At 38.2% G+C, this 22,297-nt stretch overlaps 1 protein-coding gene across 1 annotated transcript in view; it reads left to right on the top strand.

The window, feature by feature from the left end:
* Positions 1 to 3,572: 3,572 nt before the first annotated feature.
* hs6st1a (heparan sulfate 6-O-sulfotransferase 1a) overlaps positions 3,573 to 22,297 on the top strand; it is a 119,679-nt gene continuing 100,954 nt past the window's right edge. Inside the window, exon 1 of the mRNA XM_088615044.1 lies at positions 3,573 to 5,294. Coding sequence (XP_088471170.1) covers positions 4,777 to 5,294 — 518 coding nt within the window. The 5' untranslated portion in view covers positions 3,573 to 4,776. The remainder of the gene's footprint in view (positions 5,295 to 22,297) is intronic.

Raw genomic sequence — 22,297 nt, 5'->3', positions numbered from 1 at the left:
GCCTAATGGAATATAACTCAAAAACAATCCTCATTCTAAGAAGAGATAAGTAATAATATTTTGATAAAACTTCGCAATATGTGGTGATCACAACTTCTTAAGAAACTGGAAAAGTCACATATGTTGCACAAGGCTACACTGTGATTTAAACACATTTCAAACTATTTCTGCAGAAGTTTCTGCTTTACTTCATTCCAACTTCTGGTTTAAAATGTTAGCCAGAATTGGTGCCAACATATTATGTTCCAAGAATAACAAATCCATGGTCTAAAAGTGACCAATTTTTTAAATGTTCCCATGTTTTACGTTTTATTATTGCAAAGCAAGTGTCCAGTGTATAAATAAATTCACAGCTGATACAGCATTGAAATAGTTCCAAATAAAGGTGTAGAAATTACTGCTTAGTGAGGAAGAAACAGGTATCAGAATGTTCACTTCTTTGTGCTTTAGAAAAGGCTCATGAATACAGGGTAACTGTGAGTAGATAAGGCATTCATTTGTCTTAATGAAAAGGGTCTGTGCCAACATGGACTTGCATGTCTGGCATTTTGTCGATGCAAAGCAATGAATAAATAATAAAGGCAGAAAACAGACGCAAGGCTGGTTGTTGTGAACTGTAAAGCTCTGTCTTAAACTGGGCAACTGATATGTCTTTACCTCAAAAAAATAAACTTGTCTCTATTCATTTGCATCTATCACTGTAGTACATGAGTGGTTACGTTTTCATACCTTGAAAGATCCATATGCTGTAGGTAAGATTTTTAAATTGATTACTTTTACAAGTGAACAACGGGACAATAAATGCACAGTGCTGTGCAGTGTTTTGAAAGTAAAGCAATCAGCTAAATAACTCACTCACTAAATTAAGAACTTTTAGAGAGCAACCAATGAAGTTTTCAATAACACATATAATTGTATGTTATTTCTGGCAACCTTGGTAACCACCAAGAACATGCTGTAGATGCTCATCAAAAACCCTCAGAGACATATCTCACGAAATTGCTGTCTCTTTCTCAACTCTGTTGATTTCCTTACTTAGTATCCCATTTTGTATTTGGGGAATTCATAACATCGCTCTTCTTATTTTCCAAATTCAAATTGAATACAATGGTTTTGTGCTGTGAATATCACTTAATCCTTAATGAATTATAGTTTTGACCATTATTATTTGGAACATTACCTATTTTGTCCATCCTTTTTGCATAAAAGCAAAAGATAGCAAAATCCTTGTTGAGCACATGTATCTATCCCTCAGTCCCCCCCCTGCACAACTTCCTGACTAAATATATGGATAGATATAAGGAGCAAGCCCTATCACATTTGCAACAAAAGCCAAAGGCAGACTATGATATACAGTACTGCATTGTTTATACTACTAGTATGCATTTATATAGTGCTCTTCATAGAGCTTCATGGAAATGTATGGGCTTCTTGGAGCACTTATAAGCCCATATTACACATACTGTAAGAGTAGACCCACCTCAACCCTCAATGAAGCACAGTGTCATCATCAGGGTTGTGCAGCATTCATCCTGTCCCAGCATCAACACCTCCTTCACCATAGTGTCCCCAAACTGGGACATTGGGTTTTTCTTGGAATTCTGATCCAGGGGGAAGAGTTGCACCAACTGGTCCATCAACACCACTTACATCATTAATCTGATTCTCCCATCCCAGTCCCAACCTTACTTAACAACTGTTATTTTCCAAGATCACACTATAAGGTGGTCAAAACATATATATATATAAATCTTACAAGGAACACATTCTAGGGTTATGGCATGTGTTAAACACATGTAGTTCCTATGAACTGTGGGCACAAACATTAATTAGCTCTATTTAACAATGCAATGGGGCATAATCGCTGGATAGACTTTTATTTTGTTTTTTGGAACAATAAATTCAAAGTCATAAGCCATGGACAGCACATGTACATCATCAGCAGGCCATAGCTAATACTGGCAAGCAGAGCAGATGGAAACATGTATCTAATAAGATACACCTTACCTACAGTTTAGTTATACAGTGTACAACACTCATGCTCAATTTATTTCTGTCAAGGCACTGCAAATATATACGGTATATATCGAATTTGAAAATGATATTCTTATTAATTATAATAACAATTAAAAGTGTCAGTAATAACGTTTCTGACCTTGTATGTTTATTTTTCATAACTCCAATGAAGAGAGAATGAAAAGTACTTAATAGACTAACTTCATCGGAAAAGGTACACTAGCCCTTTAAGAGAGTGCACAGTGACAAGGTCTAACAAGTTGCAAGCCTGTCAGCACTGGTATTTCCCAGTGCTGCCCTCTAGCTCTCTAGAAGTATACAGCAGCTTCCACATACCAATCATTTCACGGCTTCCTACGGTATTGATCCTGCGTTTCACGGACATAAAACATCAATCTTCTTGTTTGAGACACTGTTTATTCAAAACAACAGCAAAACAAAAATGATTGTAGTCGCAAAAAATAAAAAATCAGTTCTGTTTGTAGTAATTCAATTTCTACAGAATACATTAAACGCATTTATCCTAGATTTGCATTTTAATTAAGGGGTTTGCCGTAAAATGGATTATGATTTAATTATTGTTAGGTGTTTGAAATAGATTATACAATATTTCACTGTAGTGCTTACATTACTAGTAACTTAATTCTAACGTAGATAAAGATTGCAATATTGCTATGTTTATGGTCTTTTTTCTTGTTTTTACTGAAATCCACAAAACTCTTTTTGTGTTCCTTCCGGCATTTATTGTATTTTGGAAAAAAAAGAAAGTTGTTGAAGTATGACAGTATTTTGAAATTCAAATACGAGTTGAAACCCATGTATTTTTTAAAAAATATTGGATTTTTTTTCACAGAAATATCAAGAAAAGCGACAACGGTGAAAGTGAACTACATATAGAAATGAGAACTCATAAACGAAAACAAAAAGGGAAGAAATACGACCTTGAAATCTTCTGACGTTGAAAGCAGCACGCGCAGTTCTTGCACTTGGCAAAATCTAGCCTTGTTTAAATTGTGACGGTTGTAGCTGTTAATACTAAGTTGAACACAATGTTTTAATCGATCCTTTATTTGACCAGATAAATCAATTGAAAACAAATTAACATTTGCAGGGACTAACTGAAAAGTACCCATTTATCCAGCAGTAAATTGGACTGGTGGTCCCATGCAATATTATTACGTAAAATGCAGTACAATTTGTATTAAATAAATAGCCTACGTGTATCTTTATTTTAAAAAAATATATATAATTTAGTTTCCTTAAAATGACTTCCAAAGGTGCAAGTTGCTATGTATATTTCATTGCACAATCTGGTTTTCAACGACATTTTAAGAATCGTGTGCGTGCTCTGTGTACTGTATAATACTACCCTCCTCGCATTTGTGAGCGCATTTCATTGTCGGTGGCATCGTTCATGATTAGCCATTGACGTGCCAGGCTCAACGGCTGCCATTTAGCATAGAATGCCGTACCTGCAAATCCCCCAGAGGGCTTGTGCGGAAACTGAATGAGCAGAGGGGATAAAATTGAGAAACGAAACAGAGAGAGAGAGACAAAAGTGTTGTGGGGTTAGAGAAGCTGCAAACTGAAACAGCGCGTCGGGAAATATCAAAACATCAAACAAACTATCAGTAGCCGATTAGTTTTGTAAGGGACGACTCAGATAATACCGTATGGGACACTGGTCTTAACACTTCCAGTATGCAGACTGGAACAACTGAGAAACCATTTAACCTAGCCAGGGACACTGGAAGAACCTGGAGCACCCGCACAACAGCGACACGGACGTGGGAAAAACACGCAAACCCCAAACAGAAGACACCCTAATCTGCAGCTGAACACAAGAGCTACCAGGCAGCAACGGTCACTGCCCCCGCCAGTATTTTCTTGTTAAATTAAAAATAAATAATAAAATACGTTTTGGCACCTATCGGCACAGGTGGATGCTGCACATTGGTGGTGGTGGAGGGGAGTCCCCATTACCTGTAAAGCGCTTTGAGTGGAGTGTCCAGAAAAGTGCTGTATAAGTGTAAGCAATTATTATTATTATTATTATTATTATTATTATTATTATTATTATTATTGTAAAGTGCTGTAGAGTCAATGTCAGGAGCCGGCGGAACCCCTCATACGCCCGTGTGTATATATTTACAGTATGCGAGTATACACGTCACCAAGCCAAAAAGTTTTAAATAGTGGCAGAAACGCACAGAACAGTCAGCAAAACGATTAAGAAGCCACAAGAATCAACCCATTTCCTTTAAAACGTCGGTGAGAACACTGATGCGTCTTGAACAGGACAGGTTTTGCGTCTCACCGATTCCTGTCATTTTGGCGCGAGCGATGCATGCCAACCTAAGTATTAAATGCACTTCAGTATCCTTTCCCCCCTCGTCTTGTGTGTCTCTGTGTGTGCGCTAGAGTGTGCTGAAAAAGTGGGTGTCGCTGTGCATGCTGGGCTCAGAGCTTCATGATGGTGGTTTGGAGGAAGGACTTTAAACTGTACACTGTTTAACAGTGAAAGGGGGAAAATACTCTGGCAAGATTTGATCAAATTCGATGTCGCCTATTGCTCGTAGACCTGGATTGGTCAGATGTCCCTGAGACTGCCCGGCGATGGGATACAATGTATCTAAAGTCTAACTTTAAAGCCGTGGTCCTCTGACCTGACCTCTGATTGTGTTTTGTATGGGAACAGTGCAGGGCTTAGTTTTTTAGTACCAACTACCCCCGACTCTGTTAACTGGGAGATGGTAACATATGAACCGCATTGGAAGGAACATGGTTGAGAGGACCAGTAAATTTTTGTTGATCGTTGTCGGATCCATCTTCTTCATGCTGATTTTGTATCAGTACGTGGCTCCGGGGATGATGAACTTCGGGTCTCCGCACGGGTACCTTGTGGAAGACGATACGGATATCTTTCCGACTCCGGATCCTCACTATGTGAAGAAGTACTATTTTCCTATCAGGGACCTGGACCGTACCGTGGATTTTCAAATCAAAGGGGAAGATGTGATCGTTTTCCTGCACATCCAGAAAACCGGGGGAACCACGTTTGGGAGGCATTTGGTCCAAAATGTGAGGTTAGAGGTTCCCTGCGATTGCAGACCCGGACAGAAGAAGTGTACCTGCTACCGTCCGAACAGGAAAGAGACCTGGCTGTTTTCACGGTTCTCTACCGGTTGGAGTTGTGGGTTACATGCGGACTGGACCGAACTCACTAACTGTGTGCCGGGGGTACTCAACAAGAAAGAGAATAAATTCAAAAATCTGAGGTAGGTTCAGTTTGGATCTTCACAGTTCCTTTCATTAACCGTATCGGTGTTTAACTGTTCCTTTCTTTTTTTTAATGCCTTTTTTTCGGTAGCTAACGTCTTGGGTGAACCATCATTCAGGTTGTAGAGTCCCAGTCTGAAGATTGTGTGGAGTCTGGCAAACTTCGGTTTCAGACGAGACCAATTCAAGCACAGGCTACCTAACGGCACCTTCAGTGCTACGTTTTGAATGACCTTATCTATTAGCTTATGGTTATATAGTTCGTCACGTTGTTGCACAGCTTTACCGGACTTAACTGACAAAATACGTTTTATTTTATTTATTTTTTCCGTCAATGAATAAAAGGCAGAAATCCGACTGGTTAAAAGTCCATTTCCCGTTTAAAGATCTAGACTATATATCATTTTAAATACAATTTTGGACCAATGTTGTTTAGGCTACTCTCTACCTTGGCAGATATTTTAGATGCCAACCTAAATTTAGCAATCGGCAGGTCCTACAACGTTGTTTCGAGCACGTGTGAGTGGTTATCAAAGATACAAACTTTCTGCATTAGTATTGAAAGGAGGAAACATCGTTACATTCATGTCTACTGTAGCTACAGGGAAACTCGTTGCTCCACCAGTGCGGTAGTGGAAATTTATACATTTTCAGGTAATAACCTTTTGAGTTCGTCTCGTCTTGTGATGGCAACGTATTAGTTATTCACCTTATTCGTTAAAAGTGGCTCACCGCATTTGATATTCACGCAGTTAGGTTGCTGGAGAGGGTCTGGACTATACAGGCGTCGTTTGAGGGGGATTAAAATTAATTTCCTTTTCATGAAGCTTCGAGTGGAGCACAAACTTCGCCGTTCAAGCTGTATTACCCAGACGGGGCAAGTAAAGCAGTGCTTTCCAGCTGTTGAATGGCAAGCAAACAGCGTCCCGACTAGCGTGACACGAGCACGGACAGAACTGCGTGTAATATACTGCAGTTTTGTATGTCGAAACAGTAGTCTGACCAAAATCGCCTTTAACGTTTTGTGGCTTACGGGTAAATGGCTGTCAGGGTGAAATCGTTTGCGTGGTTTAAGGAATGCTGTGTATTGTCTTGATAATGTATAGGGTCGCGCTGCTGTCACGTAGGGATACTCTCCACTTGCGCAAGTTTCGACGAATCGTCAGGGTTGGATGCACGGCTTTTCGAAGAAGCCGGTGCGATGTTTAGGAAATCGTTATGAATCATAGCCCTGTTCGAAAGTGATTTCAGGAGGTATTCCAGGAAACCTGAGATTCATTTCACAAAAACGAGAATTCGTGTCTGTCTTTTCATTAGACTGTCGTTGCCCATACTTGATAAAATAAGTCGATTTAGAACAGGTACAGCTTGCCTGACAATACGATGAATTGCAGAGACGTCGGAAGATGTGGAGGTTTAGGCAACCCCAAATCCTAAATACAATTATTGATTTATTCCTAAAGGAAGCACAGCTAACTCTAGAACGCAGCGTTTGTTTTGATAGTGTACACCGGGTTTCTGATAGTGTTTTTTTTTAAGTTTAAAAGTCATTGTGCAGAATTTATTAACATCTTCTGTTTAACGGAATGACAGGAGTACACGGAAAGTGCGCAGTAGATTTAATCTAGGATCAATTTAAACAGGTGAACAAAGTGGTTGAAAATCATGAGTTTCGTTTGTTTTAACGCGCTAAATACGAACATTTGTGTTGCCGAGCCGGTGCCTGTATTTAGCAGGATTTTTAGCTGTTTATATTTTTACTTATGGACTGATCCCCGTTTGATCTCTCCCGAGGATTGTATCGCACTGTAATAATTTCAGAATTGGGAAAACGCTCTATAGAATAATATCGAACATTATGTGACTATTGACTAGTCCCGTGAGGTGCTTGTGAATTCAGCTCTGCCTTGAGTTGTACAATAATTCACGTTGATTGAAAAGCGTTTCCAGACATCGCTTCCCTCACTGCGCTGCGTTGAAATGGCACCCGTGGTTAACTATGTACTGGAGCTCTCTGGTTCTGTCTGGCATAAAAGTGAGCCGTTTTATGCTAGAGCTCCTCGGGAAGTCATATTTGTTTTTTTTATCAGAAAAAAAAACATTCATTGGCAACGTTGTTCGTTAGAGAGACCACTCCCTGCCGCAGGTACTGTTAGTATTTTTCTTGCCTTTATACTATAGCTTCTCGAGTCTGATCAAATCAGAGGTGACAGATGCACACCAGCTCAAGTAGAAGAACTCTCGTATGCTTTTCAATCTAGAAATTTCTAGCTCTGGTGAATTTTTCTTTTTCACGTGCTATTCTAAGATTTCTTTTCGCGTCATACATGTTACTGTGGCTTTCGGCAAATGAACTTTAAAAAGGCACGTGCAAGTTTATTATGGGATTACGTTGCTTATTAAAATATTTGACATTCAAAGGCAAGCTCTGGAAGTGGCGCAGTGAGGGGTTTTCTTTTAAAATCTTTCAAAGAGTAACTAAGGCGAATCTAACCTCAGCCCTCTGCAGTCATCTGTTCAGCAGTGTGGAAATCCAGGACTACACATTGTGTTCTCGGTGCTGTCTGGACAAGCGCCACTCCACCAACCCCATTGTCAATACAGGCTACCCTTTGACTCGTTTGCATGATTCTGTCATCTACCTCACCCGCATGGCCAGGTTGTCCTCTAAGTTCTGGTCAAGTAATATCCTTGCTTTTCATGTGTCTCTCATATCTTGCTTGTACCTCTAGAGTTGAGGAGACACAGAGTCAATAATGGAAGTGCCAGATGAAATTAGTCACGCTTCATCTGCTTTAACCTGTAATTGTGATGTCAAAAATACCCATTTCTTTCTGTGAATGAACTAACCCGGACAAACAAGGACGTTTATTATCTGTATTGTGTCCTCTTTATCACGATGAATAACACTTCCATGTACATACATAATTAGTCCAAATTTTCCATTGGTACCACGGCGAAACCAAATACTGAGTAATATAGGGGGCTGCTGAAGTCCTGGGCTATTTAGAGGAATAGAAAACGTTTCTGACCAACTGAACTGGGGTTTATGATCCGTGAGGTCTACAAATGTGTTTGTCGAATTTAAACGGCTGCCCCCTTTTCTGGAAACCTTTCTGTGGTACGGCTTTTGAAAAGTACATGAACTGAGGTAAAAATGGCAGCTATTGGTAATGCATCTAGGAAGATAAGCAATTTTTAATCGAATAACAAAGATTAATATTGAAACTTCTTACCTGCATACCTGTTTGAGATTTGCTTTTATTCCAGAAACATTATTTTTGTATGCACAAATTTGTGAACACATTGAAGCTATGTGAACACATAGAAAAGACCTTAAGTGTGTAAACTAATCCTACTGCATTAACCTAAATTATAATATTCCCATCATATGTACTTGCACCGAAAGAGAAAGACGAAGACACCTTATCATGTACATTTGTAAGGCAGAAAAATTAGGACACTGCTTCCCAGGAGACAGAGAATATAGCAAACATACTTGCATTTTAATATGCGTCTTTAGTTGGTTTTAAGACATCCTCAGTCATGAAAAAAAAGATAAATTGAAGACATCTTCAACAACAATCAAGCAATGCTTTTTTAAGCAAACATGATGTAGGCTTTGCTCAGCAGGGTGTTAATTGGCAGTGTAGTCAAGACTGAAGGCCCAATTGTCTGTTTCAAATCAATCCTAGGATTATTACGTGATATGACAGAAAGAAATTACAGCAATAAACTAACAGATCATTTTATTAAAAAGGGTATGAGGAAGATCTTATGAGCGGATTATCATCGTTTTATATTATATTCTGTTTTATGTGTCTTGATAGTATGATATTACAGGGAGAAGTGAGTTGAAGACATAGTCCAAAATGCCAAATGCAGTTTTTATATTTAATGGTTTGGGTTTTAGGGAAAATAGCCACTTTTTCACTCGCATACATCATGGTGTTTGATAAATAGTTACTAGTTAAGAATGTTGAGTTCTTAGATAACATTGTTTTGACTTTCATTTGAAAAAGCCTGTTTCTTAACCTTCAACACCTCATTTCAGGTTCTGAAGTCTACATTACACTGGCTTGCAAAGGAACAAGTAAAGGTTTATTCCATGCTGAAAAGAGACGAAAAGAAACGCATCGTTTCGGCTGTGGAGCCTTCTTCCTCACACTCGAAGAAGGCTCCACAGCAGAAACATTGTGTTTTTTTTCTTCTTTTCAGCATGGAATAAACCTTTACTTGTTCCTTTGCAGCCTACGCATGCTGACGCAGCTTCCCACTTGAACTATTACATTCGTTTGTCCGTATAGGCAGCAGATTTACGTGAAGTTCACTTCTAGACTGTCATGATCAGCATCATGATACCTTATGACATCTGCATAGCTTTGCTCTGTGAAAGGTGGAGCCTTTAATAACATTTCAACCAAAGCTGATGCCCAGAAATAAAATAAATCTGTCTGTAGTTCACATTGGAAACCATTTTCAGAACAGTTTCTGCATTTTAGGCCACAGAGTCATTTAGTCTGACACAAGTTACATATAGTGTGATTTAGTGTAACAAATTAAAGTGCTCAGAACTGTCATTTTCCTTAGTCGTGCATTTATTCTGAAGTTTTTACTTGCCTTTTATTTATTTTTAAACAGTCTGTAGTTACTTCTGATCCATCATGTTTCTGTCCCTTGTGTATACTGTGAGCAAGTCTAGGCAATCAACGTGATCTCCCTTAAATTAATGCCATTGCGCATGAAATGTAAACAAAGTTCATCAGTGATAACCAACTTTAAATAGGAGTACTCTAAAATTAATCACTTGCCTTATAGCCCCTCTTTCTGTGCTTAATGTATTTGAGATAACAAATCTTTTATAATTTCGCTGGTAGCAGGAATAAATTTTCCAGTTAGTTTACATTCTGCTCTATACCCGTGGGATCCTTGAACACAGAAACGAATGTGGTATGTAATTGCTTAACGAAACATATATCACCATGTTTATATTAACTCATTATTTCAATTTTATTACTCTGGCCTCTAGTCTATATCCTGCTAGGCTTAACAGCTTAAAGCTCGACTAAATACCATCTTGCGTGCAATACAGAATGAGTCGTAATGGCACTCTTAATTGGAAGAAAATAGTAAAGTTTTTTTTTACTTTTTTTGTGATGAAAACAAAATTGAAATAAAGGGAACTGAAAAGTATTCAAAGAAAAACGGCTATCAAAGAAATATCTTAAATCATTTTGCATTTGGCCGTTTAAACTGAAAAAAAGATTTTTTTAGTTGGAGTTGGACATTGGCCTGTTACTTGAAACTGCCTTGTTTGCTAAAAAAAATAGAATTGATCTAATTTATAATCTAATAATTTTAAGAGTTTTCGAAAAGATCTAAAAATGTGATGGAAAAAGAGGTTGTCTTGGACCAGAAGGCTTGGAGGGGGGAGGGAGGGAATCTTTTCTCTGCACATCTGGGACTTCTGGAAGTGTCTGTCTTTTTCTCCCTGTTATCAACAGTATAACCAAGTTCAGTCACACGCCCACCAACTCCTGCCTGGCTCAGGTCATTTTCTATTACTGTGTAGGCTGGCTCAATCTACCTGTCCCTAATGGTAGGACTCATTTAACACTCGTTATGCAAAACACGTTGTTCATATTTCCTGGGCTATCATTATGGTGAAGTCAACAGAAATGTACCTTCATTATGCGGATCTTATAGTCCTCGCAGGGAATTTTAATGGCATGGTGTGGGAAGTGTGGCAGTGGGAATTCCGGCCGCAATTTGGCTCGGAAGGAAGGCGGTGTGTGGCTTTGCATCACCGTGACGTGAAGAACATATCAAGTACCGCATACTGTAAACCGTGACATGGAAAGGAACAGGCACAAGGTTACTGCTGTGAGTCAGTCATTTAAAGCGACAGTCAGTGTTTACATGAATAGTTACAACAACAAAAAAAGTACGTTGTTCCTTACAAAAATAAGTATATAAAAAATTTTGGTGACCACAAAAAGACCTTGTGGAGGAAAAGCAAATTCGGACTCGCATGTTTCGGGAAGTGCTCTTTGTCTGAAAGTCCCTAGAGGATAGGAGTTTTGCACATAAGGACTACAGCCACATAGGAGAAGCTTGAACAGAGAAAACTGAATACTTTTTTTGCCATAAGGAGACTTGCTTCTTTCACAGCTGGCTCTTGTCTTAAAGCTACCCATCTGTGTGATCCTGATGTGTTAAATTGTCTCAACCTTCAAACACACAACTATTAAATCCCTCACAACGCTGAGAAAGGCTCAGTCTGGCAATGAAGGTTTCAACTGTTATAGCTTTCTATGTTAAGGTTATGTAAGGCACTGTGAAACCATGCATGTCATGACCAGTGGTGCCAACAGTCTTCTGTTTTGCTCGTAATGAAACTAAAAACTGTAATGAAATGACAAAAGTCACACTGTTTTTTGTGATCAAACGGAGCAACAAGTCTTTTGAATATGATTTTCTATTTTTCATTCATTTCAGTGGCTCCGCAGTTTCCTAACCTTTCCAATTGGAAAAAAAATGAAATCCTTCAATAAACTGTAATAGCTGGGTGCAAGCATACTGCGAGTAATTTGCTGTTTTCAATAGGAGCAGGCATTGATAGGATTCAATAGTGTACTGAACCTTAATGCATAGTTCAAAAATAACCAGTAAAAGAAATGAACTTGTAACCCAGTGGTGTTGTGTGTCATATTGCACAGAAAATGACAATGACTCTTTTGTCTCTTTCATATGAGAGCTGATAAGGGACATGTACAGAAGGGTCATATTTTAATGACAAGGGGGTCAAATCGGAGTTCTGTAAGAATAGACATATTCTATTCAGGAAATGGTTCTAAGGTTAGGGGCTTTGATTACGCATATACAGATAGGGAGAAAAAGGTAGTGATCAAAGTATCTCTGAGTGGCAAAATTGTTTTTTTTGTTTCATTCACACTGGGAGTTTGCTCTCCTTAAATTTCAGTGCAGTCATGAAATAGGAACTTTTAGTTTCAAACTGGTGAGCATGACCATCAACTTAATCTTTTTTTAGTTGATGTTAGAAGGTTTCTAAAGTTGTTTCTGGCCCTACACTGTACCAGTATACCTGCTACAGAGGTAAACTACCAGTATTTATTGGTGGTATTATTTGTGACGCAGCATTCTTGGTTTTGGAAGTATTTTGCCAACTTTTGTCCACCTGACATTTTATTTTGCTAGTAAGAGATGAAATACTGCATCCATTTAATTAAAAACTTAAACATTTTAGAGCTGTGCATTTGAATTGTTTTTAAATGATCACATAGAAGAACAAAGCTACAAAATCCTAATATTCAGGGCAGGGTGAGGCTTTTTAGATATTTTTATTTTCTGAAAAATTCAGACTTTTTTTTTTCCCTAAAACACATACCACTGTTTTCACCTGCTTTCAAAACATCTGTCTGAGTCTTTTATCAGGTACAATCACTTCCGTTAGTTCCAAGTGTTGGTAATCGAGGTATTTTACCACAGTGGCTTGTCATTGTGCTAAGTTTACATGCATTCTATGGCTGGAACTATTCTGAGGTCTATTTAAAGATGTAGTGTGTCCTGGGAACTTATTATAGCACTGGGCTGTTGAAGATGAGCTGGTCTGTCAAAAATCCAATGTGGTGTGGGACTCGTCTAATAAGCTTTGGCAGTATGTTATTTCAATGAATCGATTGCTTGGATTAAAACTTAATTTATAATTCTTTCACATTTTAAATGCTTTTCACCCTTTACGCAAGGTTATTCTTCTACAGAACCTGCTTTAGAAAGGGTTCATGAGTCTTGTCTCTTTTCAGCACAGTGTTGAATAGGGGGAGGAATAAATAAATAACAGCACAAGATCACAATCCTTCATGTTTTATCCGTTTAATCCAATTGCAAGGTTGCTTGAGTGATAGGAGCAGAAAAGTGCTTAGTTAGCTGTTGTTGGTTGGTCCCGATTTTTTATTTTTGTAAAGTATAAGTGACTGCAGAAAGCCTCTTAGATTCTGTTTGTGTTATGTGTATTTGTCCTTAGCCACTGTATAGGTGATGAATGTGTGCTTTTGCAATAAACCCTTTGGACAGATGTTCTCTCTGCCAGGCCTCTATTGACTATTCTTCTTCATATCCTTCCTTCAGTGATGTAGCTCTGCATTTCTCTCTTTCCCTTGGTCCCTTGTACAGCTCAAGTGTCTAAATATGACCAGTATGTGCCATCTTCAGTGCGTGTAAAAGTCTGTGCATTTAAAACATCAATCAGACCTGGTGTTGCGACCCTTTACTTTGTTTATTTGTTATGAGAGTATGCTGTAGCACACCTATACTGTAGGTTCAGGCGTTGTCAGCAGGGAAATCGACTCTCTTTCCCGTATCTCTGTTCATCTTCGTCTTGCCTTTTGCTTATGTCACTCTAATCAAACACCCAAGGCAATTTTCCACCCTGTAGCTTTATGGATGTGGGTTGCAGTGGAACCCGAGCGTGACTGGAACATTAGAGGAAATGTATTTTCATGGAAGATTTGCCGCAATTTCCAAAATGGCTGGTTTGGCTAATGGGCGACTGCGTTCTGTGTAATGACTGACTGTGTGTTGCCTGGGAAGAGAGGGAATAAGGTGGGGCATCGGTAGGTGGAAGTGGTGGGGGGTGTTCTAAGGTTTAGCATTTAATTAGCAGTTGTCAGGTTTATACATTAGTCTACATCCCAGGAGACCATTTGAAATGCAGATTGGACAGCCTTGAGTTTTACAGTGTAGAAGCACATTTGCTGATGTTCTCACGTACCGAAATTCTAGGATCTGGTTAACCATAAGCTTTACATAACTTCAGAGCTGCGGATACTGTTAATTGAAGTAAAATACCCCACAAATCCTACATTGCAATAATAGGAAGCAGGTCAAAAATGTTCTCGTTGGGGACTGAATCCTCTAGATGTAATTTACTGCTGCTGTGCTTCAGACTGTGTCTCTAGTATTCAGCTGTGCAGGTAGTGTGGCATATTTCCACTGCTCCCTTGCTCAAATCGCTTTGTTTAGTTGACACGAGTTTAGTAGTTCATGTCTTGCCTTTTAAACAAGCATTGAAATAATCAATTTTGGATATGATCAAGGTTTTTAATGTAAATAAAAACAATCTCGGGCTGGAGTTCCTAGTGGCTACACTCTGTTTAATTTCAGGTATTTCCTACAACAAGTTACTTAAAATGTGGCCAATTTCATTTTATGAAACAAAGAGTAGATTGTGCCAAAACACTACAGTGGTATGCGTTGGAATGTGTGGTAGATTGGCACTCTTGCACTAAGGACATGTCTTGAAACGTTGAGTACTAGACAAAGAAACACTCTGTACACATTTGAAATCCTCTGCCAGCTAATATATTAGTAATTTTGCCACTGCTGATGAGATGATGTACCATAATAAAGCCAAACATTATAACAAAACAATGACACACTCTTAAGTCCATCCATAAATCTGTGTCTTTGGCAAAAGTGACTTGAACAGGTGACTTTTCCTTAATTTTATTTCTGGAAGGTCATGTAGGAAGGGACTAACTAGTATCAGAATTCCTGCTCAAACTTTGACATGACTTTTAGGAAGCTCTGTGTAAACCCTAGTGGTTCTAAATTGGGACAGGCCTGTTGGGTTAATCCCATCAGATCAACATGGATTAAAGATTAGTAGGCTCAAAACCGGTAACCTGGTTATGCAAATCTTGTAAGGGCTTGTACTGCAAATTGTATTTAATGTTGTAGTCAAATGACTTGACATGAAATTCCACACCCTCACCCTTTCCCTTGAAACAATAGAGATATTTATTATGGTAACTGAGTATTTGGAAAAGCCGTCATTCATATATCGTGAACAGTAAAGCAGACTGTTGGTTAGTGAGGGCTAGGGTGGTGGCTTTAACATTTCACTGAAGAATTGCTAGCTTTCATTTGTACTTTATCTGGAAAAGGAAGTTCATTGTTCCTGTGAGTACCGTATATTCAAGATGCACATGTCCGTGTTTTGGCAGCATGGTTTTAGTAACTTTTTTACTAAATTTTACTAAATTGAGTGCTCAATTGTTGTTCTTGCAACCACAAAGCTTGGAGAGGAGAAGACCAATTTCACTGCCTACCATTTAAGACAATCACAACTAGACTAAATAAATGGGATATTGTAGCGTACATAGTCCGACAACAGTCCCAGAGCACAACGTAAATTGAAAGCCTCTTCTGCAAGAGAAGGAATTACTTCTTCTGGAATGACTTTTAAGGAAAACGTTAAATGATACAGTCATCTTTGTCAACCTAGAAGATAGGACAATACTTCTAGGAGATACCAGACAGGTCTTCACTGCTGTGTCGGGGGCGGCTTTACTAAATATTTGTAAAGTTGGCACTGTGTTTATTGCAGCCTTTGTGAAGAATAGGATAGGACCACATGAGAGTCAAATTAAATTTGAAAATGACACAAGTGTTGAACAAGTAATTTAGTGATTATTAAAGCAGGATTGTTAGATTATTAGAGGAGGTGTACTGTATGGATGACTGCGGTATATTTGTGGATCCCTTTTGGAGACTGTTACATAAAAGTAGTAATTGGGATTCTGTCTGTGGCTGCTTTCAAAGAGCATGTTAAAAAAATAATGAAATTACTTGTTTTTAAAGGTGAGCAGGGATTTAAATCTTCTACAAGTTGAGCCAGTAATATAAAAGGGAGACCTCGACTCTTCAGCATATTTTTTTAAATTTGTCCCAGTATGACATGAAAGACCTTCTTGGTTACAGCACCATTGTTTGATAGTATGATCGATCACTGAATACTGGACCTGTGGTTATCGCCGAGCACTTGTTAATAGGTTTCCATTGTTACTTAAAGTACTCTGCTGAATTAAACAGGGCCTTGCGCTTTACAAGGGGGAGTTTTGTCTTGAGAATTTAATTTTGTAAATTAGAATGAGTGTCAGTGGATTGTAAAAAAATTAAGATTTCATAAACAAAAAGTAATAAACAACAAAGCATGTATCTGTATAATGCAGGGTAATTTAGCTGTGCTTTTATCATCTCCTACTGAATCCTTGACAATTTTGACAATCTTGAATTCTCTGCATGATCAGGAATGTTCCCCATAATAATTTTGTCTTTCACGATTTTAGTCCTTTAAATCTACATTTTTCAAAATGGGACACAGAATAATCCACATTGCTTTCTGCAGTGGAGTGCCGCTGTTGAGAAAGTACCCTGATGTTTTGCCTTAATGGCTTTTTTAATAATCAGTGGTCCAGCTACAGTACATCTCTCTGGGTGGTTTCATAAACATGTAAATTAATAAATGAAGTAATGTAGCTGCAGTATAATGTCTTGTCTAAGACTGAAAAGAGTTTTTAACCGACAGCTAAAGTACATTTGGGGCAATCTGTCTACATGTAGTTTCCCTCATAATTAGACATCCATAAGTAATCAAGGACGTTTGTGAAACTGCTTCATTATTGTGTTGTTTCACTGGTTTTCTGCAGTGGTGCCTCTTAAATATCCCAGCTTGATTTTGGTTTTTGAAATATGGAATTCATTGCATTCCGGTATTTTGAAATACAGCATTAGTATGAAATTAAAATGATCCAGCCAGCAATGACTGGAAGATAAATTGCAGTAATCTGTAAAATGATGAGGGTGGCTTTTAAATGAAGTGTTTCACAGTTAAGTATATTGAAAGGAAGGCAGCAGAAATACATCAGTAGCTCCTACACTGTATTATGGAATAACTTCCATGAATTAGAAAATTCATCCAGTACAGGGTCACGGGGGAGGCAGACTATCCTGGTGCAAGACTGAATGTGCCCTGGATGGGATGCCATACTAACCACTGCACTACTGTGCTACCATAGCCTGTACATTTTTCAAAGAAAAAATTAAGCTCTATTCTGGAACTGTGAAAGGATACTAAATGATGCGCTGACTGACTGATTTAGCCGAATTCTCTAATACAATGAATGAAGTTTCACCGATCATATGCAAAACAAGGTGTCTGATCCCACAAAACTGATTGCTCAGAATAGGTTGCAAATTGCCTTTCAAAGCCTGATAAAGCAAAAAGTTTATAATTAGGGAGCTTTAGTAATGAATATAAATCAAATGATCATTGATGATTAATGGTATTGTAAATTTGAATCACAGATTCTATTACTGTTCCAGATGTTTGTTCATGTTCCTTCTTTGAAAAACTGCCTTTTCTCCCCTCTGTGGAGCCAGGTGAATGAATGGAGTGCTATAGTGTGGAAAGGAGAGGGGCAGAAGTTTTCTGCACTGTAACTTGCTTTCTTATCTTGTCAAATTTAATTACTCGAAAGGCAGGAGCTGATTGGTTTCTGAATAAGATGCACTCTATATCCCAGAAGGAAGTAAGCCACTGATACACATCTGTGGTGCTGCCTGGAGTGACAAAGTAAACTATTTCAAACTGGTAGAAAGCTCATATCAAAAGTTAAGTAGGTTGGGTTAGAGTGTTCTGTGAAAAGGGTCTCTAGAATAAATTAGATTTTAGGACCACAATCAGATTCAGGGTGTAATTTGAAATCCACTGTACTAAGGGCTGCTTAATTGGAACCTGCTGGCTTTGAGTGATGCCATTTTGTAAAGTCAGAAGCAATTATCGAAAAACCAAATGGTCATGGGTTCATGCAAAAAAAACAGCCCGCATTTTATAAACCTATTTATTGAAAGAGATAACTGCTGGGGTGCACCTCCCAGCCTGCAAGAAGCTTATATTTGAGCAGTTGACTTGTGATAACCCTGGCATATACAGTATCAAACTATTAAACTGTTTAAAAAAATGCTGCTTCATTGTCACGAGACCTTACATTGTAATGAAAAACAACTGATACAGTTGATAAAAGTAATTAATGGGACTCTAGCAATCTGTAGAGGGAAAAAACAACAACAAGGCAAGCCCAAGCTTGTTTGTGAAGCAGCTGTGCAAAACCCCATGCATAGTGCCGTTTCTCTTGTTTTAGAGCTGATGAGTTAATCATTATCAGCTTCAAGGTAAGCAGCTAGTCATTCAATTGAATCCCAATAGTTAGTGGCCACTAATTGATGTTTATGAGACAAATAGCTATGCAACTAGGACAACAAAGGGTCATTATCTATTCTAGATAAGAATTATTCCACAGTCATTTATGGCTTGTTTTTACTTGTCTTTTCAGTCTATTTCTGAAATGCAGACTAATGAGTTTTATGTACATTCCCCTTTTTATTTTCTAAATAACTCACACTCTCTTTGCTTTTGGAATTGATTTCCTGGCCACTCCAGAGTCACTACCTGACTTTACCCATTTAAAGGTGACATTATAATCCTCGATATATGCCAAAAATGTTTGTTTCCCAAAAGCCTTAAGATGGCAGTAAAAATATACCTGTACTTCTCTGAATAACTTATAATTATTTCATGGTGACCATGCTTGCGAAATGTGGGTAAAATATACAAAAGCGTTGGCTGAGTTGTTTTTAAATCCAGTTGAACCTGTGAAGATTTTTTTCTTATTCTGATATTGAAGACCTCTTGGTTTTCTTTCTTTAATTTTACACTTTATTTACATGGAAGATATTTCTTTAAAACACTCTTAAGGTGCAATTCACTTACAACACTTGATCCTGTTGAACCATTATTTAAACTGCACTGCTTCCAGTGCAATATGTTTGTTCTCAAAATTTGCAGCATGGACTAGAAATAAAGATCTGTTACCTATTTAAAACATCTTATGTTTCCATGATATATGTATTCCACTGATATGTTTGTGCTGTCATTGACTTCAGTTTGTTGCTAGCACTGTGCTACGTTATCTATTAAAGACAGATATCTGTGATTTATTACCCCTGCAGTGGACTTGGTGTCTTGGAATGGGCACTGCAATAACATCAGCGCTACTGTATAAAAGCTGTCTTATTCATTCCTGTCATATGGCTGTAATCAGAACTGTTTAGATTAGGCAGTGGGATTTAAAAAATCTATATATTTAGAAAGTAAAGCTGCTTCTTTAATTACCCTAATAGAGAACTGGATAAATTAATCTGAATTGAAATCTGTGAGCATGGAGTTGCTGGAGGATAATGCAGTACTTTTGCAGCAGAAAGACAAAAAAAAACATGCAATGCACTCTGGTAATGACAATAGATTTCATTCCAAATCCTCTGTCTTACTCTCTCCATCTTTCAGCTTTTTTGTATGCTCAGCTGCCTGAATAACACTCTAAAACATGCCTGTGATTGCCTGACTTTCTGGTGTACCCTGTTAAAAATAGTCTCACATCTGTCTGGATGTCCAGCCATCGGTCTGATGAACAGAGACTGAGAGCGCATGCCTTTCCCTTTTTGTGCCTGGGTTTTTTGTGTTTGTGTGTGTGAGAAATTCATTTTTCTAAAACAAGACACATAGATGTGCCCAATGGGTTCTCTGCTTTCCCTCCTCAGACACCTTCTTTGGAATCAGCTTAAATTACCCTTCAACTCCCAAGCTCTTCTGCATGTTTGAATGTAAATTGCCTATTCAAACAAGGGTTTCTTATGGAGAAGGCCCCTGCAGTGTTCCCTCAGTTAACTTAAAATTTGAAAATGTGTTGGCTTAACTTATCCAGATTGTTTTTGTTGTTTTTTTTTTCCTTTTGCTTTCTTTTGTTTTGGGTGTATGTGCTTGTGAATGAAATATTCCATTTATAAAGGCCCTTTCATATTCTACAGAGGAACTGAAAGCTCTTCACAACAATAAGCAGCCAACCCACCAATCATCCAGCTCAGATGGAGTGTGGCAGGCATTATGCTACCAGCAAACAAAGCCACTGCAGCACTCTGGGAACAGGCCAAAACACTGAAAAGTGGAAACCAGAAATGGAGATAATATCTGAAAATAACTGACTAAAAGTCTCCAAGCTCTTAATCATGTCTGTCAGGAGGCACAAAACAGAAATTGATAATAATTTATTGCGAAATTTCATACTTTTCGTACTTTTAAGAAACCAGAATTTTGTAAAGTACGAAGGACTTCAGTGAAATCAACTCTTAACAAAGATGAAGTTGGATCTTTAATGTAAGCAGGGGAAAATGGCTAAGCATATAACTCAAAAAAAGAATTATAGTCCCCTAATTCAAGTTCTGCATTAATTACGTGAAGTCTTCGACCTTGGCCCTCCACATACCTTCCTCTGACACTCTTACCCAGACGTTCTTAACCTGGGGTGTGGGAAAGGAGTCCAAAAGGCAAAGGGAGTCACATATAATAGAAACATAGAATACTTATCATATCAATATTTATGTTTATATGTGTATAATCTGCACTTGGTTAGGTAACTACTAATTAGTGCATTTAATTGTATTTAACCATAAAGTTTTTAATAAAATTTGAAATGATCATTAAAGCCATCGCACCCCTAGGTTTAAACATTTTGGTTATGGAAGAGGTACGGTATTTTGCTGAATCATCACATGATATCGAGGAACATGGAGGCCTCGATGCTTCTTGTGTGGGAAACGTTTTTGCAGTGCCAGCGTGAAACCATCAGAGCTGAAAAAGCACTGTTCTTCTGTTCACCCTGGGGATGTATCAGACAGTCTGGAGGTATTTTGACAGAAAAGGAAAAGGGCACCAGAAACTTGTTTTTGCTCCAGGTCTGGAAGCGTCTTTACAAAGTCACATTTTTGATGCAGCTACACTCTATTGGAGAAACACTTGTCAAGGCTTGTGCAATGGAAATGCTTGAGCTGGTACAGTATGTGGTAAAGACCAGCAAAAGAAGATTGAGGCAGTTCCTTTGTCAACTGGCGTCATTTGTTCTTGCGTTGTTGACGTTTCTTTGAATATTCTGGAACAAGTTATAGAAGAGAATACCAACAAGTCACAGTACAGTCCGCTGCTTATTTGTATTTGCTATGTGGACACCGGTACCATAAAAGATTAATTTCTCCTTTGTAAGGCTTTCCCCCAAAGCATTAAGGAATCGGACGTTCATGAAATAGTAAAAAGTATCTTTTCCAAGCAAGAGGTGGAATGGAATTAAAAACTCGGCACAAAATGCACTGATGGAGCACCTCCTGTGTTGGGAAAGAACTCTGGATTTTCCCTCCTGGTGAAGAAAGAAGCTGCACAAGTCAGTGTGACTCACTGCTTCTTACACCGTGATGCTCTAGCTTCTAAATCACTTCCAGAAACGGAAAGCTGTCCTGTCAACAGCTGAACAAGTCGTCAACTTAATTCCTGCCAGAACCCTGAACCACTGCACCATTATGGAAATCTTTACTGTTATTGTGTCTTGAATTCAGAAAATCATGCTATAAAGATGCAATTTGTAATAAATATTTCAAATCAAATATTATACATTAAATGTGTACTGATACATTATACATTTATCAGTCCATAAAACAACCTAAAAGCGACCTTTAAAATTGATAGCATTGAATTTTAGTTTGTGCAGGTGTGGAACAGAACCCCTGGTCTAACCTCTCCTGGATGAGGAGTTGCTAGCTGGGCGTGCCATCAGAACATCTTAGCTTCATAGAAATGTAGACTCTTTTCCCCTAAAAAAAACAAAACAAAAAAGCATCACATTAACTTTATTTCCCAGGATGCATTTCAACATTAGAATAGATTGTGGACCTTTTCAGTTTTTTGTCCCATAAATGTTTTTTGTCACATAAAATGTAAGGTAAGCAGCATAACAGGTGGCACTGATTTCTTAAAACTGCTCTACAAATATAAGGGGAAAACTGCACTTAATGGTTTATCCTTTTCTTTACTCTGAAGCAGTTTTAGTTACTCAGGAATTTTGATTTTTTTTTCCACTTTCAGCAATACATAGAAGCATTATGACAATTAGGGATTTTTGCAGGCATTCCAGTCAACAGGGCTTTGGAGCTTGGCAGTGTATAAATCAAGGCTGGTATTACCTTAGATACAAGGCTGGTAATACGTTGAGCTTGGCTTCCAGAGGTCAGGGGTCTGAGCATATGTAATCTTCCTACT

Source organism: Lepisosteus platostomus, chromosome 2 (genome assembly GCF_059453375.1).
Source record: "Lepisosteus platostomus isolate fLepPlt1 chromosome 2, fLepPlt1.hap1, whole genome shotgun sequence".
Lineage (NCBI taxonomy): Eukaryota > Metazoa > Chordata > Actinopteri > Semionotiformes > Lepisosteidae > Lepisosteus > Lepisosteus platostomus.
The sequence above is the reverse complement of the archived record's forward strand: the minus strand, read 5'-3'. Positions and strand labels throughout refer to the sequence as shown.